The sequence below is a fragment of the Euprymna scolopes genome, chromosome 4 (assembly GCF_053919585.1).
Source record: "Euprymna scolopes isolate OS-2025 chromosome 4, ASM5391958v1, whole genome shotgun sequence".
In the NCBI taxonomy this organism is placed as follows: domain Eukaryota; kingdom Metazoa; phylum Mollusca; class Cephalopoda; order Sepiida; family Sepiolidae; genus Euprymna; species Euprymna scolopes.
In genome coordinates, this window is record NC_136485.1 from 60,491,731 (window position 1) to 60,515,916 (window position 24,186).

General features: G+C 33.9%; 1 protein-coding gene across 1 annotated transcript in view; it reads left to right on the top strand.

Moving 5' to 3' along the window:
- LOC145267657 (thrombospondin type-1 domain-containing protein 4-like) overlaps positions 1-24,186 on the top strand; it is a 118,493-nt gene that overhangs the window by 68,840 nt on the left and 25,467 nt on the right. The window contains exons 6-8 of the mRNA XM_080123318.1: positions 8,358-8,562; positions 13,427-13,597; positions 22,469-22,642. Coding sequence (XP_079979444.1) covers positions 8,358-8,562; positions 13,427-13,597; positions 22,469-22,642 — 550 coding nt within the window. The remainder of the gene's footprint in view (positions 1-8,357; positions 8,563-13,426; positions 13,598-22,468; positions 22,643-24,186) is intronic.

The window sequence follows — 24,186 nt, forward strand, 5'->3', positions numbered from 1 at the left end:
AGTCCAGAGTTTGTTTCTTAACATGAATTCATTGAGTGAACAGAATGGAGTCTTCAAAGCTTGTTACACTTCATTTTTTATTGAGAATCAGACAGAATGACTCCATCTCTTTTCTAATAGAATTTAATTAACAAGTTTTTGGTCGTTTTTTCCCCAACCCGTCGGGATCCCCCTTTCTTTCTTTTCACTTATTTTATTTCAATTGGAAGGGGTCTCCAAACTCATCATCACATGAACAACGTATTTTTCAAAAGTGGAATTTATTTTACTTTTCCCAAAGTCTGAGATGTCCGTCATCATGATCCATTTTCCTTAGATGATGCACACTGTGTGCCATCAAAATTTCATGTTCACACAAGGAGAAAAAGAATTCTTTTCTTTTACACCAGATTTTCTAATTAAATTGTAAATTTTTTTTCCTCTTCAGAAATAACAGGTTTCACATCAACTTTTTTCAATCCGGCAATGTTGTCACACAGAGTGACTTTGTGTTTTATTTTGTCAAATTTTCAAAGTTAAACCCAATCCACATGAACTCTCGATACTTGATTTGAAATGATAGAAGTTTAAAATAGAATATGGCAATGGTACAAATAGGTCAAATATCAATTCCGCAGTGAAGCTTGTTTTGGTTTAGTTTCAGTAGTAACATCACACTCGAATTCTATTTGTTTTAATTTTAATTTAAGTGTAATGCAAGTGAATTCACGATATCTTTGCGTTGTAATCTTTGTGTAAAAATAAATGTTGAGTTGAAAGTACTAATAAATACAGGTCATAGTTGGATTTCACAGTTAGAGTCGTTAAAACCGGAAGTAAAATCCGGTTAGTCTCGCAAATTGCTAACGAAAAAAAAAAGCAAAAAGAAAACAATAGTAGTAATCGTGTTTTTACGTTTTTTAAATTTTTTAAATTTTTATTTTATTATGGAAAAAAACAGAAGACATAAATCAGGGAAAAAAGATTTTTAAAAAACGGCATAAGTAACCTTGTACGATTTCAAACTGGTGTGTTTCCTCGTAGTGTTCCTTGTGAATGCATCTGCTGCGGTGTAAATGGGGAGAGGGGAAAGGGAGAAATCTAATAGAGAGAAAAGATGTTGCATTGAATCTAAGCGAATTTGGCAGTGGACTCTCACCGGAAAAAATATAGGAATGTACCATTATCGAGGAACTGTAGAGGTAATAGGCCTATAGCAAATCTCAGATAATGTGCTACAGTCTATACGCATTACATTTGCATGTAATGTCATGATTTTTAACCCTATTAAGGTCAAAGTTGGAGGGGAAAATGAGTTCATTTTATTTATATGGAAGAAGAAGAAGAAGATGAAGAAGAAGAAGAAGAAGAAGAAGAAAGATAGAAGAAGAATATAGATAGATAGAAATAGATAGAAAAGAGATAGAGAAGAGAAGAAGAGATGATATTAGTTAGGATAATGAGGAACAATCCATAAAATAGGTTCGTGAAATCCCATGGTTGTTTACCCATTGTTTTCACTTTCTTATTACCGTAACAATATTTAACAGCTAAAAATATTGAGAAACATAAACAAAACGAACGTATAACTAGACGAATACCCGTCCCAGAACGAGTAAAATTATTTTCCAGAATAAAAACACTTTTAAATCATTTATATATTATCTTACGAAAATTAAAATCACTATATAATGCTACTAAATTTTATGTCTAGAATCCGCATTTGAATTTTTATTAAAAAAATATATATATTCCTCCTCTCAACTACATTTTACTACTTTTAAGTGGGTGACTCTCTTAAAAGTAGCCCAAAAATGTAATAGAGAGGAAGAACATTCTTTTATTGTTAAACTTACCTGTAGATGCTGGGAGTGCTCCCTGTTGACATCTATGCATTTCTGGACACGTTTAACAACGTTTGCAGATACTGTCTCTAGATCTACTCTGGTAATTCTCCTGATAGTGTTGGTAATGTTCTCCTTTAGTTAGTCTAGATTGTTAGAAATATTTGCATAAACTTTTTGTTTTAAAGTCGCTTCCCAAAAATAAATCACATGATGACAAGTCCGGGGAACGTGGTGGCTATAATCATTTGCTTATTGTTCTCTCTTCCGTAAATATGTCTTGAACTGTGTGACGTGTGACATGTAGCGCCATGTTGTTGGGGAAAGAATTGCATTTCGTCTTGTGGTGTCAGTTGATCGTTAGAGACATCGGCCTCCTTATAAGTAGGCTGCTCAATCTGAAAAATAAAATCATCATAGAAAGATTAGAAATATTTTTAAGTTGGTCATCCTGTATTATTTTGATTCTAGAAAATGTCTACAGGTTAAGTTTTAAACTTAGGGGATTTTAGTAAGAAACTGTAGTTCAGGGAATCTTGCTTAATTGGTGTCTAATGAAAATGGATCAAATTTAATGCAAATCTGAAAAGAAAATTAATTTTAAAGTGGGTGGCCGTGTCTATATTATGCCTTGAAGCCCCTTAAAATACCTAAAACCTGAATTAGAGTGGGGGGAATAATAATAACTAGCAGGACCGGGAAATTTCACGGAATGAGAACTGCATTAAATTAACGCATCTATTTTGATTAAGCTGATATTTTTCTGAATAGCGCCAAAAATATTTTTTGAGCCGGAAAAGCCAATAAGACGCAGCAAAGATGAATTTATTAACATTTCTATGAAAATTGTGTCCATGTTATTTTAATTATAGAACTGAGCCAAATAGGATAAATGCATAAGTACACATGAATAATTAGAAAGTAATTGTGTGCTACATAGTTCAAGAGAAATAATAATAAAATCACATTGTAAGAAAACTAACTTTAATTTATTCCTTCAGTCACGCACCTCTTGATAGACAATGTTTTATGCCCTGTTTCTTTTGAATACGCCCTATTTTCCGTTACGTTTCGCTGACTTCTTTCTTCAGAGAAAAAAACGCAGCACGTTGAAATGACTGCAAGTTTCTTTCTCACACTATTAGAATAAGGATCATATATTGTTAGAATGATATTCAGAAACGAGGCTACATCACAGAAAGGTTACTCTCATATTCTTGTCCAGAGTTGGCATATCGGTCCCTTTAAAGCCAAACTTTGCGAATTTGGCCTTTATTTTTCAAAACAGTTTAGCTCTCAAAAATCGTATTTTTTTAAAGTGTAACGTACGGACTAACAACAAAGGAATAAGCAGAAAATTATACAGAAGATTGTTATCTAAAACACATTGTTAAACTTTTACACAAATCGGAAGTTTCTGATTGTTAACTCTCTTATGCTCTATTTTTTGTTTAACTAAATACTGCACACACTTACGTCTAAAAAATACATGCTAAAATGAATAATGATCGATTAATTAGTTTGGGAATTTTGTACAATGAAATATATATATATATATATATATATATATATATATATATATATATATATATGTATATATATATATATATATATATATGTATATATATATAAAGACGAAACGTTGCGTTGATGAACACATGACTTGGCTTGTTCCTTCTTATTTCTCTATTTCGTTGGAATACTATTTACATTATTCTAATCATGCTTAAAGTCATATATATGCACTCCCTGAATTTTAAAATTTAAACAAGACTAAAATATATATTCCAAAATTTTTAATTTCGTTCATTAGGACATTATTCTGTTCATATATATATATATATATATATATATATATATATATATATATATATGGTGAGTCAAAAGTAGATGGATAGCATTTTGAATAGGTATATACCCCCAAAAGTTCCAAGATTTCCCATTTTTTAATGTTCACGTACTTTTGGCTAACTTTAAATACCTACAGACACTAGTGTTTCATCCTTTCGGGAACCTTCAGTGCAGGGTGTCACGATTAACACCATTCGGTAGACTAGAACTCGGCAACACGAGTCATTTCTGGCTCAATTATCAAAGACCGTATCCATTGAAATAACGTTGAATTTAAACATTTTAATTTTAAATGTTCTTTACGTAAGTGAGGCAGTGATCTAATCGTTATAAGATGATCTATGCATAAGAGCTAAATTGACCGACTTAATTCAACTGAAAGTGCTCAACGATAAGAAACGAGTTTCTTAAAGGGGTTGTCATAATTATTTTTTTACTATAATAATTATAATAACTATAATAATTAAATACCTATAGACACTAGTGTTTCCTCCTTTCCGGATTCTTCAGTACAGGGTGTCAGGATTAAGTCGGCAGACTCGAACTCTGCAACACGAGCCATCTCTGGCTCGATTAGCAAAGATTATATATATATATATATATATATATATATATTTGTAGTCATCGACATACAGTCCTGTTTCGTTGTATCACAACTCATCAGTGCCGCTAGACTAGCATCTCTCCCAAGCCAAAGATTGAACCTAGAACCGTCGTGTTGACAGTCGGCAGTTCTCCCACTCGACCATGGAATCGTAAATAACTTGTCGGAATGTCTATTTAAATAGACACCCGCCACCACTTTTATAGTGCCCAAATCGCCTGTTCATAAACAAACAAACAACAAGCTTCGAATTTTCAGCCAATTAAGTAGCGGGTGAGATTATTTACGACAGTGCTCTACCCAAAGAGGGGGGGGCTTAAAATATATATATATAGTCCATTTTTTGTAGGCTGATTTTGAACCCAGTCAATGACGGGTACTTTTGCTAGTATATATATACATATATATATATATATATATATATATATATATATGTGTGTGTGTGTGTGTGTGTGTGTGTGTGTGTGTGTGATACCTTATTTTATACAAATAGAGATGAAAGAGCAAAAAAAAAAAAACAATTTCTCTTGCAATAGCCGACATCGAACAACCAACTTATTTAACGTGACAAACGTACATGTTGCAGAATCTAAACAGAGTGTTATGTTTTGTCAATAACTTACTAAATATTAAAATTGTAAAAATTATAATTGTTACTATGTAGTATTTTTGTGGCACATTTATGACGTGAGAACATTTTTGTGGTGTAGTATAATGGGATGATTATCGTATATATGCTTTTATATCACCAGATAGGGTTGTGTAACGATATAGGTTAATCATCAATGTTACTATATAATGTATATGTCGTCTGTAGCTTTTTGGTCGTCGATCTTCTGTTATTCTTTTTCTCACTGGTGTTTAATGGTGGTGTTTTTCTTGCTTTGTTTCATTTGTTCTGTAAGCAAGCAAACTGAAATAGATATTCACAGAAAAACGATGACGATACTTTTACTAAAAAAATATCCTTTATTGGTCCCCCGACAAAAGGAGGGTGGACCTGTAAATTCACCATTGTTCGTTCGTGCGTTTGCCAGTTCGTCTGTCCGCACTTTTATCAATAACTACGCCTTGGGATTTTTGGAAATTTTGCACAAACATTATATATGATATGAAGAAAAATGTAACAGAACGAATTTTCCGGGAAAACTCCGGTTGCTCCTCTAGGGGTGCCTTTCGGGTTTAAAATGGCTAAAATTGACACTTTTATGCTTATCAAAAAGAATTGATGCCTGGGATTTTCACAAAAGTTTCTGAAAATTTGTAACTATCTGTTTTCAATATAATTTTTTTTCTCTATACTTTGCGATAACTCCTGAGTGTGCCCCAGGGACCCTTTTAGGGCTAATAAAAAGACTCCATTTTTTGGACTATTTTACCCTATTTGTCCAAAATATTCTGTGTATGTCTATTTAGCAGTTTTGCATGGTGCTGAACTCAAATTTAAATATATTAAGGCCTTGGGGACGTTTGGGGCTAAATGGTGGTGGCAAATGATGGATTAAGTCATTTCTTTTTTTTTTGCATGGTGCAAAACTCAAATTTACATATGTTAAGGCCTAAAACTGTACCGTTTGTTCATTTTCACCAGGATTTGACGTCCCCTTGGGACGTTTGGGGCTAAATGGAGGGGGGCAAATGCTGAACTTAGTCACTTTTTATGCCTCGTTCACTGGGGGACCATGCATGCTTCACTTGTTTAACTTGTGAATTCATTCACGAAATAAATGTATAAGTTGTTACTTACCCTAAGATCTAATTTATTCCACGCGTTGTAATTTTAAAAAAAATTGAATTCTTACCAGCGTTCGTGCGCCCCGTTCAATTCTGTTCCAAGAACACGGCGCCTCTGCCTTTTCGACTTCAGTCTTTTATTAGGTTGGTGCAAAAATAATGTCGTTTTTACATAGAGTTGAACGTAAAAACGACATTATTTTTGCACCAACCTAATATAACGCCTTTTGGGGACGAAGCCTCGTTGATATGCAAATCAATGCACATAAAACTACACACGTTTTCGGTTAAGTCCATTCAACTATTCACTTATATTTCAGAAGTATTTATACGTTATATGACTGACTTTATTCAATCAGATAGATCCAAACTATAGACGACAAACTATAGACGATATCAAAGAAATAAATTGAAGAAAAAATATTAGCCAATCAACAATAATCTATTATTATAGCGTAGCTGAGAGGTGACGGTGGTCTCGTGATTAACGATACAAACTAACGACCTGGGCGTCCCAAGTTCGAATCCAGTTCGTTCCATAAAAATTACTTACAATTAGGATTTTAGCAACCTTCACGTAGTTCCTCCCGTAACCCCCGATGTCTTTCTAGAAAGAATGGTGACTAGAAAAATATCGGGGGAAACCAACATATATATATATATATATATATAGTCCATTTTCTGTAGTCTGTTTTTGAACCCAGTCAACGACGGGTACTTTTGCTAGTATATATATATATGATACCTTATTTTATACAAATAGAGATGAAAGAGCAAAAAAAAAAAAACAATTTCTCTTGCAACAGCCAAGATCGAACAACTAACATATTTAACATGACAAACGTACATGTTGCAGATTTAAGAGTACAAGGAGCGTTTCGGAGTCATACAACATGATGGCTTTTCAAAGTTTATAAAAAAACATCACTGCTTTTTAACAAATTGAACCAAGTTATGTTGCAGATGTCACTTGTGGCATATCATAAAGATCACTTTTGGCATATCATAAAGATCGCTTTTGGCATATCATAAAGATCACTTTTGGCATATCATAAAGATCGCTTTGAATCGATATGAAAAATCTGGCTTTTTTTAAAGTTCATAAATAAAATGATTTACAGAACGGAAACAATCTACAAATCTAGATTAAATAAATGATTAATTTGTAAATTTCATGTAGCTTACCGAGTTCGCCATAAAAATTCCAAATGACAGCTGAAGAAGGTACAGGAACGCTAGGTGCACTTCATAATAAACGTTTGAAAGCAATTGTTTAACAAAACCCATGTTGATTTGCTAGGGAAATGTCCATATTGACTCCTGACACTGCGGATAATAATGTTTATTGACGATCAGTTTTAAATTATGGTGCTCTGCAGGTTGTGACTTCGCTTCTTACTACAGGCAATAATAAACAAGAATAATATAATCAATTAATAATTCTACCCGCTGATGAAACTAAAAGAATTTAGCCTCGTGGATTCCCCTTCACCCCTCTCCCCAAAAATAGCGTCAGTACGACTGGCACCAAACCAAATAGTCGAAGGGTCAAGTAGAGAAAGCACTAACCAGACCGCCACTGGATGAGTGCGAAGAGGACTGGGATCTTCGGGACGCTTATTGCCACTCAAATTCCAGTGAAGGCCATTGCCCGCTGCCAACGAGGAATCAATGGTAAACAGTTGTTGCAATAACGTAAATTAATTTGCAAATGATATCGAAATCTGAGGAGATTTGTTGTCACGCAGGCTTCAGGGAACACCACAAGTTCTTCTCTGATGATGGCCTGTGTGAAAACTCATAGTAAATGAATAATAATAGGGACCTTGGGGTGGCTTGTTGTCACCCAAATTCCAGGAAGACCAATGGTCGTTACCAACGAGAAATCAATGATAAACGGCTATTGCGATAACGCAAAATAATGTGCGCAGTTTATCGAAAGAGAATGGGAGTACTGGAAATCTGGGAAGACTTGTTGTCACTCAGACTCCAGGGAACACCGAATGTTAGTCTGAAAGAGAATTCTTTGATGGCCAGTGTGAAAACGCCTAGTGAGTAATAATAAGTAATTATACTCGGTTACAGTTATCGGAATGGTGACAATTTACGTCCGTGGATTAAATAAAAGGTTATTTTGAAAATCTCTTAGTTTGTCATGAAGATTCATGTCCGAAAATACACACGTGAAAAAGGGGGTTTAAGGCGATATCAGCCGACAAGTTGTAAATATGACTACTAAGATGAAAACCGTATTCTAAAAAATAGTAATAATAAAAAAATATTTATTGATTATTATTTTTATTTTCCTTCTGGGTTGTTTATCTGAACTATTTTCTCATTTCCAGATGGTTTGCCGGTCCTTGGACTGAATGCAGCGCAACGTGTGGAACGGGTACACAGACCAGACAAGTGACATGTCAGCAACGGGTGTCGTCTGCTCTCAATCTCACAGTGTCTGCAGAGGCTTGCCGCGGTCAAGTACGGAATCAAACGAACCGGACGTGCAGTCTGCAGCCGTGTTTCTTTTGGAAAGTGGCAAATTGGAGTGAGGTAATAAATAAACTACTTGTCGCATTAATAATGAAACTACTTATAGCATTGATAATTTAATAGCAAAACGCGCACACTCATATATATATATATATATATATATATATATATATATATATATATATACTGTATGACTTTTAGCTATTGTCTTCGTCGTTGATAAAGCCCACGAAAAAGTGAGCGAAAAGTTCAGTAATCATATATTCTTTTAGTATTTCTAAATCATACCGTTGAATTAATTTTATATATATATATTTATATTTAAAGCAATATATATGTATATATATATATATATATATATATATATTACTTAAATATTTATTATTTTTACCTACAGACACTAGTTTTTCATGCGTATGCAATCTTCGAAGAAATAATGATACCGCCGGTCGAAAGGTTCGAACCCAGTTGCAAAATCATCTTTATCTCTGTAGCCGAGTATTCAACTTCTAATGCACGATCAATTAACATGGTAAAGAAGAAAATTTAAAATCTATATTAGGTAAAATCAGCGGACATATACAGTAAGCTTAGTCATATATTCTTCAACAATAGCGGCAGGAACATTGCTTTACGCGTAGATTGACAATATATATATATATATATATATATATATATATATATATATATATATATATATATATATATATACTAGTCCAGTTACTCACATAAAATTAATATACGAAAGTATAAATTTATGCGTAAACTTTTATTTACTTCAACGGTGCTCTATACGAAGGTAGAGCTAGTTAGTAAGTTATAAAATATATATGGCGATTAAGCTACACTGAATATTCTTAATATATTCTACACTGAATGTAGCTTAATCGCCATATATATATATATATATATATATATATATATATATATATATATATATATATATATATATATGGCGATTAAGCTACACTGAATATTCAGTGTAGCTTAATCGCCATATATATATATTTTTAACTTTCTTTTAACGTTCTTGAAGTTTTACGTTTGGATTTTACCGTCACTGGATTTTTTATCTTCCACCAGACTATCCATTCATGTGTAATCACCTTTTTCTTTACCATATTCCCTCCGCTTAACTTATTTTGTTTTCAAGTAAGGTAAGAGTGGGTTTTATTGAAAGCAGACGGGCACCGTACATTGTTATTACATATGTGTTTATGGGAGCAAAAATAAGACTGAAATTAAACAAAGAACAAGTGAATTTATTGGAAGCTTGGAAAAATCATGAATTACAATGGAAAAATGCGAGCATGAAAAGTAGTATGGTTAAGCTTAAACATGAAAAAGTAAAGGACTAGTTGTTAAAACTGGAAAAGAAAAAGACAAGATATTCTAGCAAAAATATAATAAATCTATAACTTAAAATATTGCAGCATTAAGAAAATTTTTTTAATTAAATTTATTACATTATATAATCAAAAGAAAATGACAAGATATTCTAGCAAAAATATAATAAATTTATAACTTAAAATATTGCAGCATTAAGAACTGATTATATAATGTAATAAATTTAATTTAAAAAATTTTCTTAATGCTGCAATATTTTAAGTTATAGATTTATTATATTTTTGCTAGGATATCTTGCCATGTTCTTTTCTAGTTTTAACAACTAGTCCTTTACTTTTCCATGTTTAAGCTTAACCACATTACTTTTTATGCTCGCATTTTTCTATTGTATATATATATATATATATATATATATATATATATATATATATATATACCTCGGGTATATATAAATACATACATACATACATAATACATACATACCTCGGGTGTATTAACTTATTTCATTACAAGTTGTTTCAATAGACGAGATAAAGATTATCCGTCCATATCGTCAGATGCTTTAAGTTAAATAATAATAAAAATACATATTTAGCTCTACTAACGTATTGAGCACTTTTTCCTTTTTTTACCAAATATATATATATAAAATGGGTTAAGAAATTCCAACGAAAGAAAGATGTATATTTAAATAAGGGAGTAGTCACCAATAATGTGTATTTTTTAACATTATTTTATTATTCCGTGCCTTGGTTTTTCATTGAGAATTATGTTTAGATCATTTTAATAATGTTTTTAAATCATGGAAATCGTTTTTAACGCGTTTCGGTCGTTCTGTGGAGCGTCCTCATCTGAAATTACATTTGAAAATAATTTCTGACGAGGACGCTTCACAGAACGTCTGAAACGCGTTAAAAACGATTTCCATGATTTAAAAACATTATTAAAATGATCTAAACATAATTTCAAGTATTTAAAAACATTATTAAAATGATCTAAACATAATTCTCTATGAAAAACCAAGGCACGGAATAATAAAATAATGTTAAAAAATACACATTGTTGGTGACTACCCCCTTATTTAAATATATAAATATATATATATATATATATATATATATATATATATATATATAAAATAAAAATTTCAATTAAATTTACTAAAATAATCCAAGATGGTAAAACTAAGGTATATTATAAATATTAAAGAACTAATATTTATAAAGTAATCTCAAACAGATGTAAAAGCTCGATAAAACCAAATATAAGATAGAGCTTATAATAAGAGCAAATAGTTAATAAAACATGCTAAAAAACACTTTGAAAAAGAGTTAAAAAAATATTTAATCTGTAAAGGAAACACTTAATAAGTGGATAGTCCTTAATCCGCGGACTTTCGAACAAATACTTTCCTTTTCATCAGAGGGTAGGAATTAGCAAAATGCGGAATCGAATTTTGCATGCAAAAGTATTTGATGAAACTGCAAGTAAGTCAAAGATCTTGCTTGATAACAAAAAGTGAAGCAGAGGGAATATGGTGAAGAAAAGGGTGATTTCACATGAATGGATAGTCTAGTGAAAGGTAAAGTATCCAATAACGGTAAAATCCAAAAATGTAAATCCAATATATATATATATATATATATATATATATATATATATATATATATATATATATATATATATATATATATATATATATATAATAACTTTGTCAATAAAGATTGCTTCTTAAATAGAGTCAAGATATATACATAAAGTCAGCGATGTGGTAGGAGTGGTAAATCCAGAACCTGAGTATGATATGATAAGAGTTAGTGCTATCAAAGTTTTCACATGATTGAATCCATTGATGAAAACGTAATCGATTCAAATAAGAAATCCTAACGCACCTCGACTTTTGCTTTCGCTAATGGAGTTGACATGATTAAAGCTTTTTATGGTGTCCGTTGGCAAGTGATAATATTTTGGTGCTGGTGAAACCGTGGAAGATATATGCGTCAACGCTGTATGAAATGTTCTGGTCAAGCAACTGCCGATCTGTTTTATACACAGAAAAAAACTGTGTTTATGTATTATGGAAATAAAGTAGTAAACGTCGTACCATGTCAATGTATTATAGTTAAAATGCACACGACAATCATGATTGATTCACTCGGGTAGGATTTAAGAGAGAAAGACTTTTAAAGATTTAGTTGACTGTCGTTGGTTATATTTTGTTGGATTAGAATCGGGAAGAAATTCTTTTAAGGGAATTAGCCGTTCTTTGTAACCCAAAATACAAACGAAGTACGATATTCGGGAAGAGATTGAACATAGCCATTGCATGTCAACACTCGAAACTCACATGTTGATTGCACAGTCGCAAGGAAACAAAAAACAAGGAAAGAATTCGACTCACATTTTTTACAGTTGAAACAACAGACATTTATTTACGGGTACTTCCATAATAACGCCTTGTCTCTTGTTCGAAAGTTTTCTCGTACTCCAATGTTCTTAACAAGACTCTGCTGTGTCGAACACGCGCTACTCTGTCTTTGTCCGGCCATGTTTAGGATAGTCTGTCCCTGTCACTCTCGGGCAATGTGTCAAAGATGTCTATTTCTGCTCTTGACGGGTCACATTTTTCTTTTTTTATAATCTTTTTCTTTCCTTCTTTCCCGCTGTGACGTCACCTTGCACACGTTTCGATCATTTGTATACACTGGCTCTTGTAGAGCTGCAGCAGCAGCAGAAGCAGCAGCAGCAGCAGCGTGAGTCCGCGCTCTGTTAGAGAGATAGTGAAAGTGATCAAATTTGCTACTGATTATTTTTAAGCTCTTCATTTTATCACGTTTGTTCATATTGTACTTAATCGAATTAAATCGATCTCAGTATGTGGAATGTCAGTCAAAGACAACAATAACGAGGCTCTTCTAGCGGCGAAAGAAGACCTCTCGATAGGCTCTGAACTCCCCCGGAAAGAATAGGTAACACCCAACCAGCTCGAGCAAAGGTTGTCGAAAGACAGGAAAACCTGCACAATTAAGGTTATGTACAGGACGCTCAATGTGCCTGTGGCGCCGACGTGCAGACTATTACACACAATATCACAGACTGTCCCCTAAGCGAGATACGCTTCGATGTGGAACAGGTATTTCTCGGACACTGCGCAACGATGGACCTGTAGATGGAATGAAACGCTATGATAGTAATGAGATACTAATTTGTACTTTCGATTTTTATTTCTTCTGTTCTCACATTCCAATTTATTTATGGAAATCACTCCAGACAAGGCATGAAGCCACTTGATGTAAGGAACTAACAAGAACGAAAGCAAAGAGCTAACAAGAACGAAAGCAAAAACAGGGGACACGAAACTCTTGAATACTTAACAACTTTATACCTTCGTCCTTTCCAATTATACTTTAATCTTCATAAAGGGATGCGTCCGTCGGTCGGTCACGCATGTTTGCAATAGAATTTTCATCGCAATGCACGCGTATTAAATGGACGTAGCTTAAGAATGACCTATCTCGTAAGATGTTCAGTTTAATAAAATAAAAAAAAAATTACAATTGATTTCATTTCTTTTCAGTGTTCTTCAACTTGTGGCAAAGGAATGAGAGCGAGAAGTGTGACGTGTATGAATATCGATGGTCATTCGGTGCACGAGAGCAAGTGCGAAGAAATGAAACCCGCCAGGGAAGAATTTTGCGATATGGGATCATGTGCCACCGGCTGGTTCTTCACAGATTGGCCAGAAAAAGTAAAGATAAAAAATTTATTTCTAATATCAATTTCATTCTTTTTTTCTTGTTACAAACGCACTGAGCATTTCTTGTTTTTAGCTTAATTTTCTTCCTGCTTTTCTTCACTCTCCTTTTTTTTTTCAGTTTTCGTATACATTTCACTACATTTTGTTCCACATCCTTTTTGGTAAATTTCAAGACAGAAAAATTGTCAAATGATAAGTTTAACACGTGTTATTCTTACCCGGATATAAATTCTTGTTGATTTTTTTTTTTTTTTTTTTTTTTTGTTCTAATCAATAAAAACGAGCGAGAAAATCGCAGGGGTAAGGGCGGGGAATAAAATTCTCTCCACTAGAAAACTATCGGGTACTAGACATCTTAGGCCGTTGATAAAGGGCAAAAGTTATGGGCCGTTGATTTAGAATTAATGTTTTATGCTAAATTGATGATTTAATATGGTTAAATTTATGCTCATTTTTGCATTAAATACTATTCCCTATAAATCCCTAACTGTGTATCGAATGGATACCATATTGCTTGGTTCGCTTCACCCTATAATGAAAACAATCTATACAAAATTTCAGCCATATCAGCCCAGTAGTTACCAAGAAAAATTCTAGAATAAATGTGGTATTGTGGTGACTAATCCCTATTAATCTTTAATTGTGCGTCATACAAATACCATAATACTGAGTTCGCTGTACCTTATCATAATAAAAGTTCATACAAATTTTCAGTGAGATCGGCCGAGTAGTTTTCAAGAAAGAACGGACAGACAGGCAGACTAGGCGAAATATAATATAGATAGATATTTAAAGAAATAAAAGAGTATTTCAATAAGTTCGCATTTACGCGCTTGTAAAAAAACGAAAAGCGGGCTAAGATTTTTTTATTTTTTTTTTAACAAGACTTAGATGTTGCGGAATGACGTCATAATAGACATGGCGTTGCATTTGGTAATAGCAAAAGTAGATGCGTTGGAACAACCAAGCGTGTGCTGCATATCGTTACTTAATAAAAAGTACTTCCGTTGCTTAAATGTGTCGAGTCTCATGAACAATCCACGAATAAGAGTAATACTGGTTAGAAGAAAAATGGCAAAATATATATCCAATTCCATTTATCTTGTTCTTTGTAACAAACAGGAAGATTCCTCGTTTCATTTTAATTCAAAGTTCTCAGAAATCAAGGGGATCCCCCTTCCTGGGACTAATACTTGATCTCTATATGAGATACATAAATATTCGAATATCCCCTAAACGTTCTCTACATCTCAAACACTGTGATAGTAAAAAAGTTGAGAACAATTTTTCTCTCCCCAATTGACCATTTAAATGTGTTATAGCATATCTTTCTTGTTATCTCTTGGTTTTACTGGATTTAAGGACAAGAATTAATCTTGTCTGGTGGAGTATCCAGCTTTGTGCTGTTACTTGAGCTAACATCACTTTGGCTGAAATGCACCATTTCTCGTAAAAGCCAGTGATATTTAGTCATACCAAAGAGATCATATTTGGGCCGTGAATACGATGCTATATTTTGAATATTTAGTCATGGTTTATTTGAAGGGAAAAGTATCCCTATGCGACGTTATTCTGACAAACCCCTGTACAGAGAGACCTTAGATTCTCAAGGATAGGCATCCAAGTTTAATCGCATGTAGTTTTTTTTTAAGGTTTATTTGAAATCTTTCGTAACTCTATGATGGTTGTCTCTTATAATCTAATAACAAAATAAAACATGAACTCCTCGGCGGCTGCGTCTATGTTGGTGTCACCAGAGAGACGCTTAGTAAAAAAACATATTCTCTCCTCTTAGAACACTTTCGGCACAGTCACATTGACACACCAGTTCTCGCTAGATCACCGAAGTTAAGCAACGTTGAGTCTGGCCAGTACCAGATGAGTGACCATTTGGGAAGGCGAGGCGCTGTATGTACCGCGAGGTAAAATACCAGGTTGAGAAACTGGCGCGGTCTATCCTTCTCTCGGGGGTAGATGGGGTTCTCTTAAACCGTGGTAGGCACCCCATCTAGTGATGACGTCACGATAAAACATGTCCTTGGTAGCCTTGGTGAAACCTCAAGTATTCAGCTATCGACAAGATTTGAATCACACTACAAACTCGTGTAGTGAGTTCAATCTCGGCTACGGCTGCTCTGGATGGATGGAGAACACTTTCAGGATTTGCCTTTTCACCATTTGAGAAAGGCGTTAGTTTATTGTTAATTGCACGGGGCGCTTTTACAGAGAAATACCTGTGGAGCTACCCAGGCGATTTTACGGGTTAGAATGCTCTTTCCACTTTTCCGACGTTGTGTCACATTTTCTCGTCATTGAAAGGGGGTAAATATCGAATCTTAGAACCCAATGGCGTTTTGGTTGGAAGCTAAGCGTAGTATCTGTTCTGTTAATGCTCAACAGTTCTATCCTTAGTCACTGCAAGAGAAATCTTCCAGACTTAACTAAGTTTTATTTATTTGCTCCAGACTACCCCTTTTTGTAAGCTGGATTTTTCCCCTCACATTAAAAATCAACTTTGTTTATATTTGCCTGTTTGGAAAGACAATAAATCTTTTCTCTTTTTTTTTTACTTTTTTTTTTTTTTTTTTGTCTTTCACTATTGCTGACAAGTGATGTTTCTTGGAATTTCCAAGCGCTCTCCATTCTTTTCGATAACCGTTGGAAATCAGTTTGCATTACTGCCACAGCCGTTTACTATGGATTTCTCATTGCCAACTACTGTTAGCCTTTTCTGGAATTCGAATGGAATTAAGCCACCTAAAATTCAAGAACTTTTCACATCTTTTCAGTGAATATCTTAATGGTGTTCTCTCTCTTCGGTCTTGCTTTCCTTCTTGTTTCTTCACGATCACTTCATGTAGCATCAACCGAGGCTTGTGCATGGGTGCAACCACACATGTGTCTGTTTTGAGAGGAAAAGAAAAAAAAGAGTGAGACTATGGGATTTCTGTCAGTTTCAGTTTCTTTGGGTTCGTGAAACTGACCTCAACTTACTTGTGATTGGTTAGCGTTCGTTCTTTATGTGAGTCTGTTTCCGCTCTTCAAGATTTTCCTTAATTTTTTCAGTTGTTTTCATCATTTGCTTACGCTGTATGGTGTAAATTTTTCCTTTAATTACAATTTCTTCTGGTTTCTTTTTCCAGGTATATTAAACTGCTCCTAGTGCTCATACAATTATTGGTAGCACAGCAATATTGACTCACTAGAATTTTTCATCATCGATAGCTCATTTGTAACAACAAATGATATTCCCTGAAATCCGAATGAAAAAAGTATCCCCAGAGTTTGGGTCCAATATAATCTATAAATATAAAAACGAAAATATGTGTATGCATGTATGTTCGCTTTCTGTGTATGTCCGAGAAAGGCTTTTTTTCCGAGAAGCGATCGGTTGACTCACTTCTTCTTAAAACTTTTTATATCACGTCTAAATCATAATATATACGAGTTAACAACGGGATCGCCTGTCTATTTAATTTGCACGACTTTGAAAAGATAAATATTTAACATTTTTCGATCGCCGCATGTGCATTAAGCTTTTTCGTATAATAAAAGCGAAACTAATTCTGGCGGCATTTTTTCCGGAAACGTCCGAAAGCAATCAGCTTTGATCAATGTGGAGTTTCCCCTTATATCAGACAATTGCTATTCAAATCGTACAATCCCCTTTTTATGGGGAGCTGGTTTTCCCCATAACATCTTGGGGAAACAAAAACAAATCCTGCCATGCAGTAAATAAAATACTGCCCCGCAGTAAAAGTTTACCTCATTAAGTACGGGCATCTGCCAAGTTTTAATACTTAAAAAATTCAAACATGTTTCCGTTACTATTTCGTGGTGGCCTAGTGGTTAACGTCGCACTTTTTTTTCACAGTTTAATTTCCAACTTCAACTCAAGGGTTCGGGTTCGATCCTTCATACTTACCTACCAAAACTTTTGTATTTTACTCCCCCCACCCACCCACCCCGACACAAACACACGGGTGTTTTGATTTACCTAAAACCATACACACCTCCAAACACCCGGGCAATGCCGGGTACCCCCCGCTAGTATAATAATAAATACGAAATCTGCATTAATCAAAATATCATATTTAAGCGTATTTTACGACTGGGCAATGCCGGGCGACCTGCTAGTTCTAGATATAAATAGAAATAAAAGTATTAACGACGTCAGATTATTTTCTTACCCTCCCCCTCAGTCTCTCTTAGCTCTTTTTTCTCTTCTACCCCTCTCTCTCTCTCTCTTTCTCTTCATCTCTCTCTCTCTCTCTCTTGGTTTCTCTTCTCCCTCTTTCTTTCCCTCCCATTAGAAATTGAATCCGTTGTTTTTCATCGCGAAGCAACATCATTTCGTGGCGTGTGTTCGTAACTGTTGATTGGAAACGCAGCAGCTGATTCCATTAATTGTACTCGCCGACAGTTTATTGGTTTAAGATTAAAGACAAGCAACACAGAATATCACTCTTGGGTGCCAATGTTGTTTCTTTTCATGTGGTTTTCTTTATATATATATATATATATATATATATATATATATATATATAGAGAGAGAGAGAGAGAGAGAGAGAGAGAGAGAGAGAGGGGGGGGAGACAGGGGGTGAACAGTTTTGTGAGACGAGGATGTGGTGGTCCTCAAAGATCATACTGTGGAGAATTCTTGTCCGTTGTCTTATGATAAATGGAAAGCAAAAAACCTTTGTATTAAAGCACAGCATTTTATTGCGCAGTTTTGAAATAGAGATCCAAAACTTATTTATAACGAGCGGGACCTGTGGAAATTCCATAGCGGCATTTTCCATATGTAATATATTGCTATTGAGAGTTCTGTGGACGTTCAGCGTGAATGGAGACCCCACGATATCATTGTAGCCCTTTTGTTAAAGCTGTAAAAGTATTTATCTAAATAATCTGGTTAATGTAATGTCAGAATATTTCTGGTTATTACGGTTTATCGCCAATATCCTTATAGGAATCTGGGAGATATTACTATTGTCTGGACGCTCGACTCGACGGGAAAATCACGATATTATGATACCATCTTTAGACGGAAAAGATACTACCCTTGAATTCTTGCCAGAAGACCAAGGAGATATATTTTAGTTTAATGTACGGCTGAAAAACGACATAACTTTTCTTTTTCTTTTTTTTTTTTACATTGTGTCCTCAGTGATCGGGAGATCCTATTTGTTAAAAAGAAAGAAGATAGAAGGTGATAACATACTACGAACATACAATTAGCGTATTTATATATTAATTTAATGTTCGTAGTATGTTATCACTTTCTACACTCCTCTTTAATAAATAGGATCTCCCGATCGTTTAATGTATAATCTGTAAATTGTGACACACATACGTATGTTAAAGGCACTACGGTATTGATATAAAGACTAGTAGAACCTATGAAAATTCTCAGGTAGTTGAAAAATGTTTAAACACATTATAAATAAAATGAATAAAAAATAAGATAAAACAAATAACGACGAATTTAAAACAATTTTTAGCAAATTCTTTTTTTAATCTTTTAAAGCTAAAAAGAATTGATTTAAAAAATTTTAGATTTTTTTCAATGAAAATTCAACACAGAGCACATGTTTTTTTTCTGAATATTTTTTTAATATAAATTATAAAGGAAGAAGTGTCAATTTGCACATTTTTTTTTAAATTTTAAAAAGAAACTATTTAAAAAAAAAACTTACAGCATCATCTCACCAGTTTTATTAATTATAAAATAAAATAGCCAATTTGGAATCGTAAACAGACAGTCATGTTTTTTTATTTCTTTTGTTTTTTGTTGTTGTTGTTTTGTTTGTTTTGTTTTTATAGGGGATATTTGGGGAGGAAATGGTTTTAATGATTTTTAAATGATAAAGAGCGACTATAAAGGCAGGTAATTCGTTTCTCACTAATTAATGTTTGCGATGATGATGTTTTTTGTGACACTGGATGTACGGAAAAAGTAAACTAATATTTAGATACTAGCAAAAATATGATCCCCAAATCGTGTATATTTGCTATGTAATATAATGTAACTGTTTAGTTTGCCGATGAACAGCTGATTCTAACAATTTCTCGTTGACGTACGTTATTCTCCCCAAGGAGGAGGTAAGTTCTGTAAGGATGGTCTCAAAACTACAATACCCCACCCACTCAAAGGAGGTAGCAATGTCTGTGGTTTTTGAATCATGACCACAGAACAGATACTACACTATCTCGTTCTTCGCAAAAAAGGAAGAAATAATCCCTGGGAGAATTGTCTCGTCAATACACTATTGCCATGCACGAAAAGTAAAGAGTAATGTTACGAGTATGACATCATGACACCAGAACAGATACTGCACTACCCTCTATCCTCCCTTAAAAAAAAAGGAAGTAATGTCTGGGAGGCTGATCTTATGACAAACGAACATACATTACGTTACTACCCCCAAAAAGGAGGTAATGCCTGGGATGAAGGTTTCATAACAGCGGAATATATACTACATTACCCCCGCCACTAGAACTGAGCTGTATAGTAGAACCCCGGGATACGGCATTATATATTAGTGACAAAATCCAGTACCGTATATAATACATATGTATATAATCAAATAATATTATAGATAATACTGTAAGGCGGGGGAAATGCTGTAACCAGAGGTCGAAAACATACCGTCTTACACATCGTAACCTGAAAAAAACGTATTCTAGGGCCACCGTAATCTGGGGTTCTACTGTAGTAGTATAATGTTGACTTTAAACATACAGATACAAAATCTCCATTAATAATAATAGCAAATAGTATGCTTTCCCGATCGTATATTTTTCTAGCATAAATAATGTAAGTATTCAGTTTACTAATAAACAACCGATTATCACAATTTATTGTCGACTAGCGGTCGTAAAATACGCTCAAATATATTTTAATTCAAGTATATTTCGCATTTATTATGACAGCGCCGATTATCTATTGAATTTGATATTGTATCTAATATATAGTACTGATTTCAAAAGTTTAAAAAGCCTTGAGTGCTAACAGCTGGAATCGAAACCAAAACATTTAGCGCTCCAGCCGAGTTTCCTACCGTTTGAGCTATCGACAGATGGATAAGAAAGTCTTAAAATTAAACTACTTCAGGCTATGAATGAATTTGAACATGCGCAATAATAATAACATTTTGTCGGCAAATTGAAATAAACATTTTGCATTTCAATTTGCCGACATATTTCTGTAAGCGTTATTCATCCATCCAAACAAAGATTTTACTCGTTATAAACCATCCTTGGCGGTTACTGTTTCCTGATAATTTCCGTGTTATGTGACGAGTAGTTTAAGAGTTTATCGGTTAAATATTTTCACACGGACACACAGACATACACACACATACATACATACATACGTACATACATACATACATACATATACATACATCTACTGTTTTGTTTATATAGATGCACTCTACCCTCTTCTTAAAGGAAAAGGGAATTCTGGGATTATGTTCATGACTTCAGAACATATATTACACTTCCATTGAAAGGAGGGAGTTTGGAGGATTGTATCGTAACGAATGAACTTATACTACAGTTTTGTTTTCGTGATTTATTTCCTATAATCACATCTTACAACGTTGGAAGGCATGTTTTTTTCAACTTTATACGGACGAAAGAAAGCAATGCAAGAAGCAAAAAAGAATAAAACAAGTAGCGGTTGAGACCAATTTTTGCACGAATGCAACGTAACTTTTGTTTGCGTGTTTTAAATATATGGCAAATTCCCACTCATTTTCGTCGTTTCGTATTTAACTGACACAGGCGCAGACTTTCAAATAAGAAAAGCAAAAACTATATATTTAGCCGGTGCTCAAGCGAAAAAAACGGCATCTCCTTGGGACACAGGCCTATAATGCATTCCTCTGAAAATAGCACTTTTAAAATAGGAGTAAAAAGGGCATGTGCTTGGGCATATCTAGCACACAGACACACCCGACACGTTCTTATATTTAGCAGTATATTAAAAACACTTTTAAAATGTTCAAATAAGAGATTTAATAAACAAAACGGTTAATTACAATGATCGGTAAAGAATTCATTTCCATAATTTATTTCTTATGAGCATTTCCACATGTATGTGCATGTGCGTGTCTTTCTGTTTCTCAATCTCTCTTTACTTGGATCATCCCCAGTCTCTTTAATTCTAAAGCCTTGTTTTTAATTTCTCTCTGTTCATATCTCGTTCCTTCTCCGCCCCTCTCCCTATCTCTAATCCACGTTTCTCCTTCTTTATTTATCTTCATCTTCCTCTTTTTACCCCTCTTCTTCTCTCCCATTCTCTCTTTTTCTTTCTATCTTCCTTTCTCCCTCTCCCTCTCTCTCTCTCTCTCTCTCTCTCTCTCTCTTTCAGCTCCGGTTTCTTCTTTCTGTCTGTTAATCTATCTCTATCCCTGTCTATCTCTCTCCTCTCATTCTCCCTATCTATCTATAACTCTTGTCATATTTCTCTTTTTCCTCTTTTTATTCTATCTCTCTTTCTTTGTCTGTTTGTCTATCTGTTTCTCTCTCTCTTTCTCTCTCTCTCTCTCTCTCTCTCTTTGTCCACCCCTCTTATCTATCTTGCACTACTTCGTTTAACCTTTCTCCTTATTCATATGTCTGTCTACCTCTCTCTCTCTCTCTCTCTCTCTCTCTCTCTCTCTCTCTCTCTCTCTCTGTCCTTTCTTCTTTCTCTGTTTATCTGCTTCTTGCTCTGTCTACGTCTCTTTCTCTCCCTCTCTATCCACTCTCTCCCTCCCCCTCTCTCTCTCTCTCTCTCTCTCTCTCTCTCTCTCTCTCTCTCTCTCCATTCTCTGCGAAATGAAATAATTTGTGATTTTCTTCTCCCTCCAGTGTCCAAGTGTGTGTGGTGAAGGCACCATGAAAAGAAGTCTCCATTGTGCAGCCGACGACAACACAACTTTGCCCGATGAAAGATGCAAAAAATTTCCAACTCCACGACTGGAGAAAAAATGCAAAGCTGACGCCCCATGTGGAGGCAAATGGTTTTTAGGTCCTTGGTCAAAGGTAAGACAAATTTAACCTTGAAAAAAAGCTCAATGTTCCTAGAAATTAAATTTTGTGACGCCTATTATATGTATCATTATTATTTTTAAAATTATAAACCTAAGTTGATATTTCTAATTAGTTTAATTTTTAAGTTTATTCACTTATTTTATAAAAAAAAAAAATTCCTTGCTGTAAAAATCGCAAAAGGCAACTCAATAGTTTGTGTCATTGACATTGTTTAAAATAATTTGTAATTGAAATTTTTCAACACGAGTAAGGTATATGACACTGACAATCAAAATAAAGAACATTACAAACTATTTTTTTTATTTTGGATTAATTTATTGTGACGAATTGATTAATGGAAATTTAATTTGTGTCACTATTACGAGTATGCTCATCGGGCAGGGGGGTAATTCTAAGTATGACGGAGTTAATTGCCCTTTTTGTCTACTCGAGAGGGTCTTTTCTTTATTAGTTTTACGTTTTGTTGTGTTTTTACGTGCGAGAATAAAGTCTCTTCGTCCATTCAAACGGTTTCGTGTGATACATCTTTATTTACTGGTGCTGTTAGATGTTTTCATAAAAAAAACGGCTGTAAAATATACGAATAAAATAAAAAGGAAACTTATAATTCAGTATAGAAATGGAATATTGTAAATGTGACGAAAGTTCGAATAAACAAGTGGGAGTGTAAAGTCCATAGAGAATCAAAAATAATCTGCAAATTAAATCAGGTAAAGGTCTTTAGTTGATTAGATAGAAGTCGCGTTATAAATTTCCCTAAAAATGTAGTTTGATAAGTTCATTCGTGGCATGAGTGGCAAGAGATTTAAGTTTGATTTTTAAATATTTAACTTTTATACTCAATAGTAAGTTTACTATTGATTTCCTTTGAAGAGAAAAGTGTGTATTTTCGAAACTCCATGGACTAAACAAAGGAAGCTTTACTGTAGTTATTGTCTTAAAAAATGCAGTACGTTTTGTAAATAGTTTTGTGCGATAGTTTTGGACGATTTAAAATTTCATCTTTAAAATGAAAAACTGTTTTAGAAAATCTTTATTCATAACAATTACAACCATTTCTCTTTGTAATTTGATTCCATCTGTCATAAATGTAAAATCATTTAGTTTTGATGTGAAATATTAATCTAACACATGTTCAGTCTCATCTCTTCGTGTTAACCTTAAGCCATTCGGTTGTTTAATTCTCGAAAGACGTGATAACTCGAGCGAGTAAGACCAGAAGAATATGCAGGATGGTGCACGATTTCACACAAAATTCTCCTAATAGATCTTTTTGATTAGTGCGGTGTGAGAACGAGCATAATAATGATGCAAGACGACCTCTTTACTGTTGACTAAAGAAGGTCATTTGCGAGTCAAAATAGCTGAGAATAATGCAGAAAAAAATGAATGATGCTTTATTAATCTGAAAGTAAAATTTATCAATGGTATTATGCTTAAACAATAACAATGTGCATACAATACAATGGTATTAAATACTCCTTTTACAAACCGGAAACAACTTTTGCTCTGATATATAATATATATATATATAT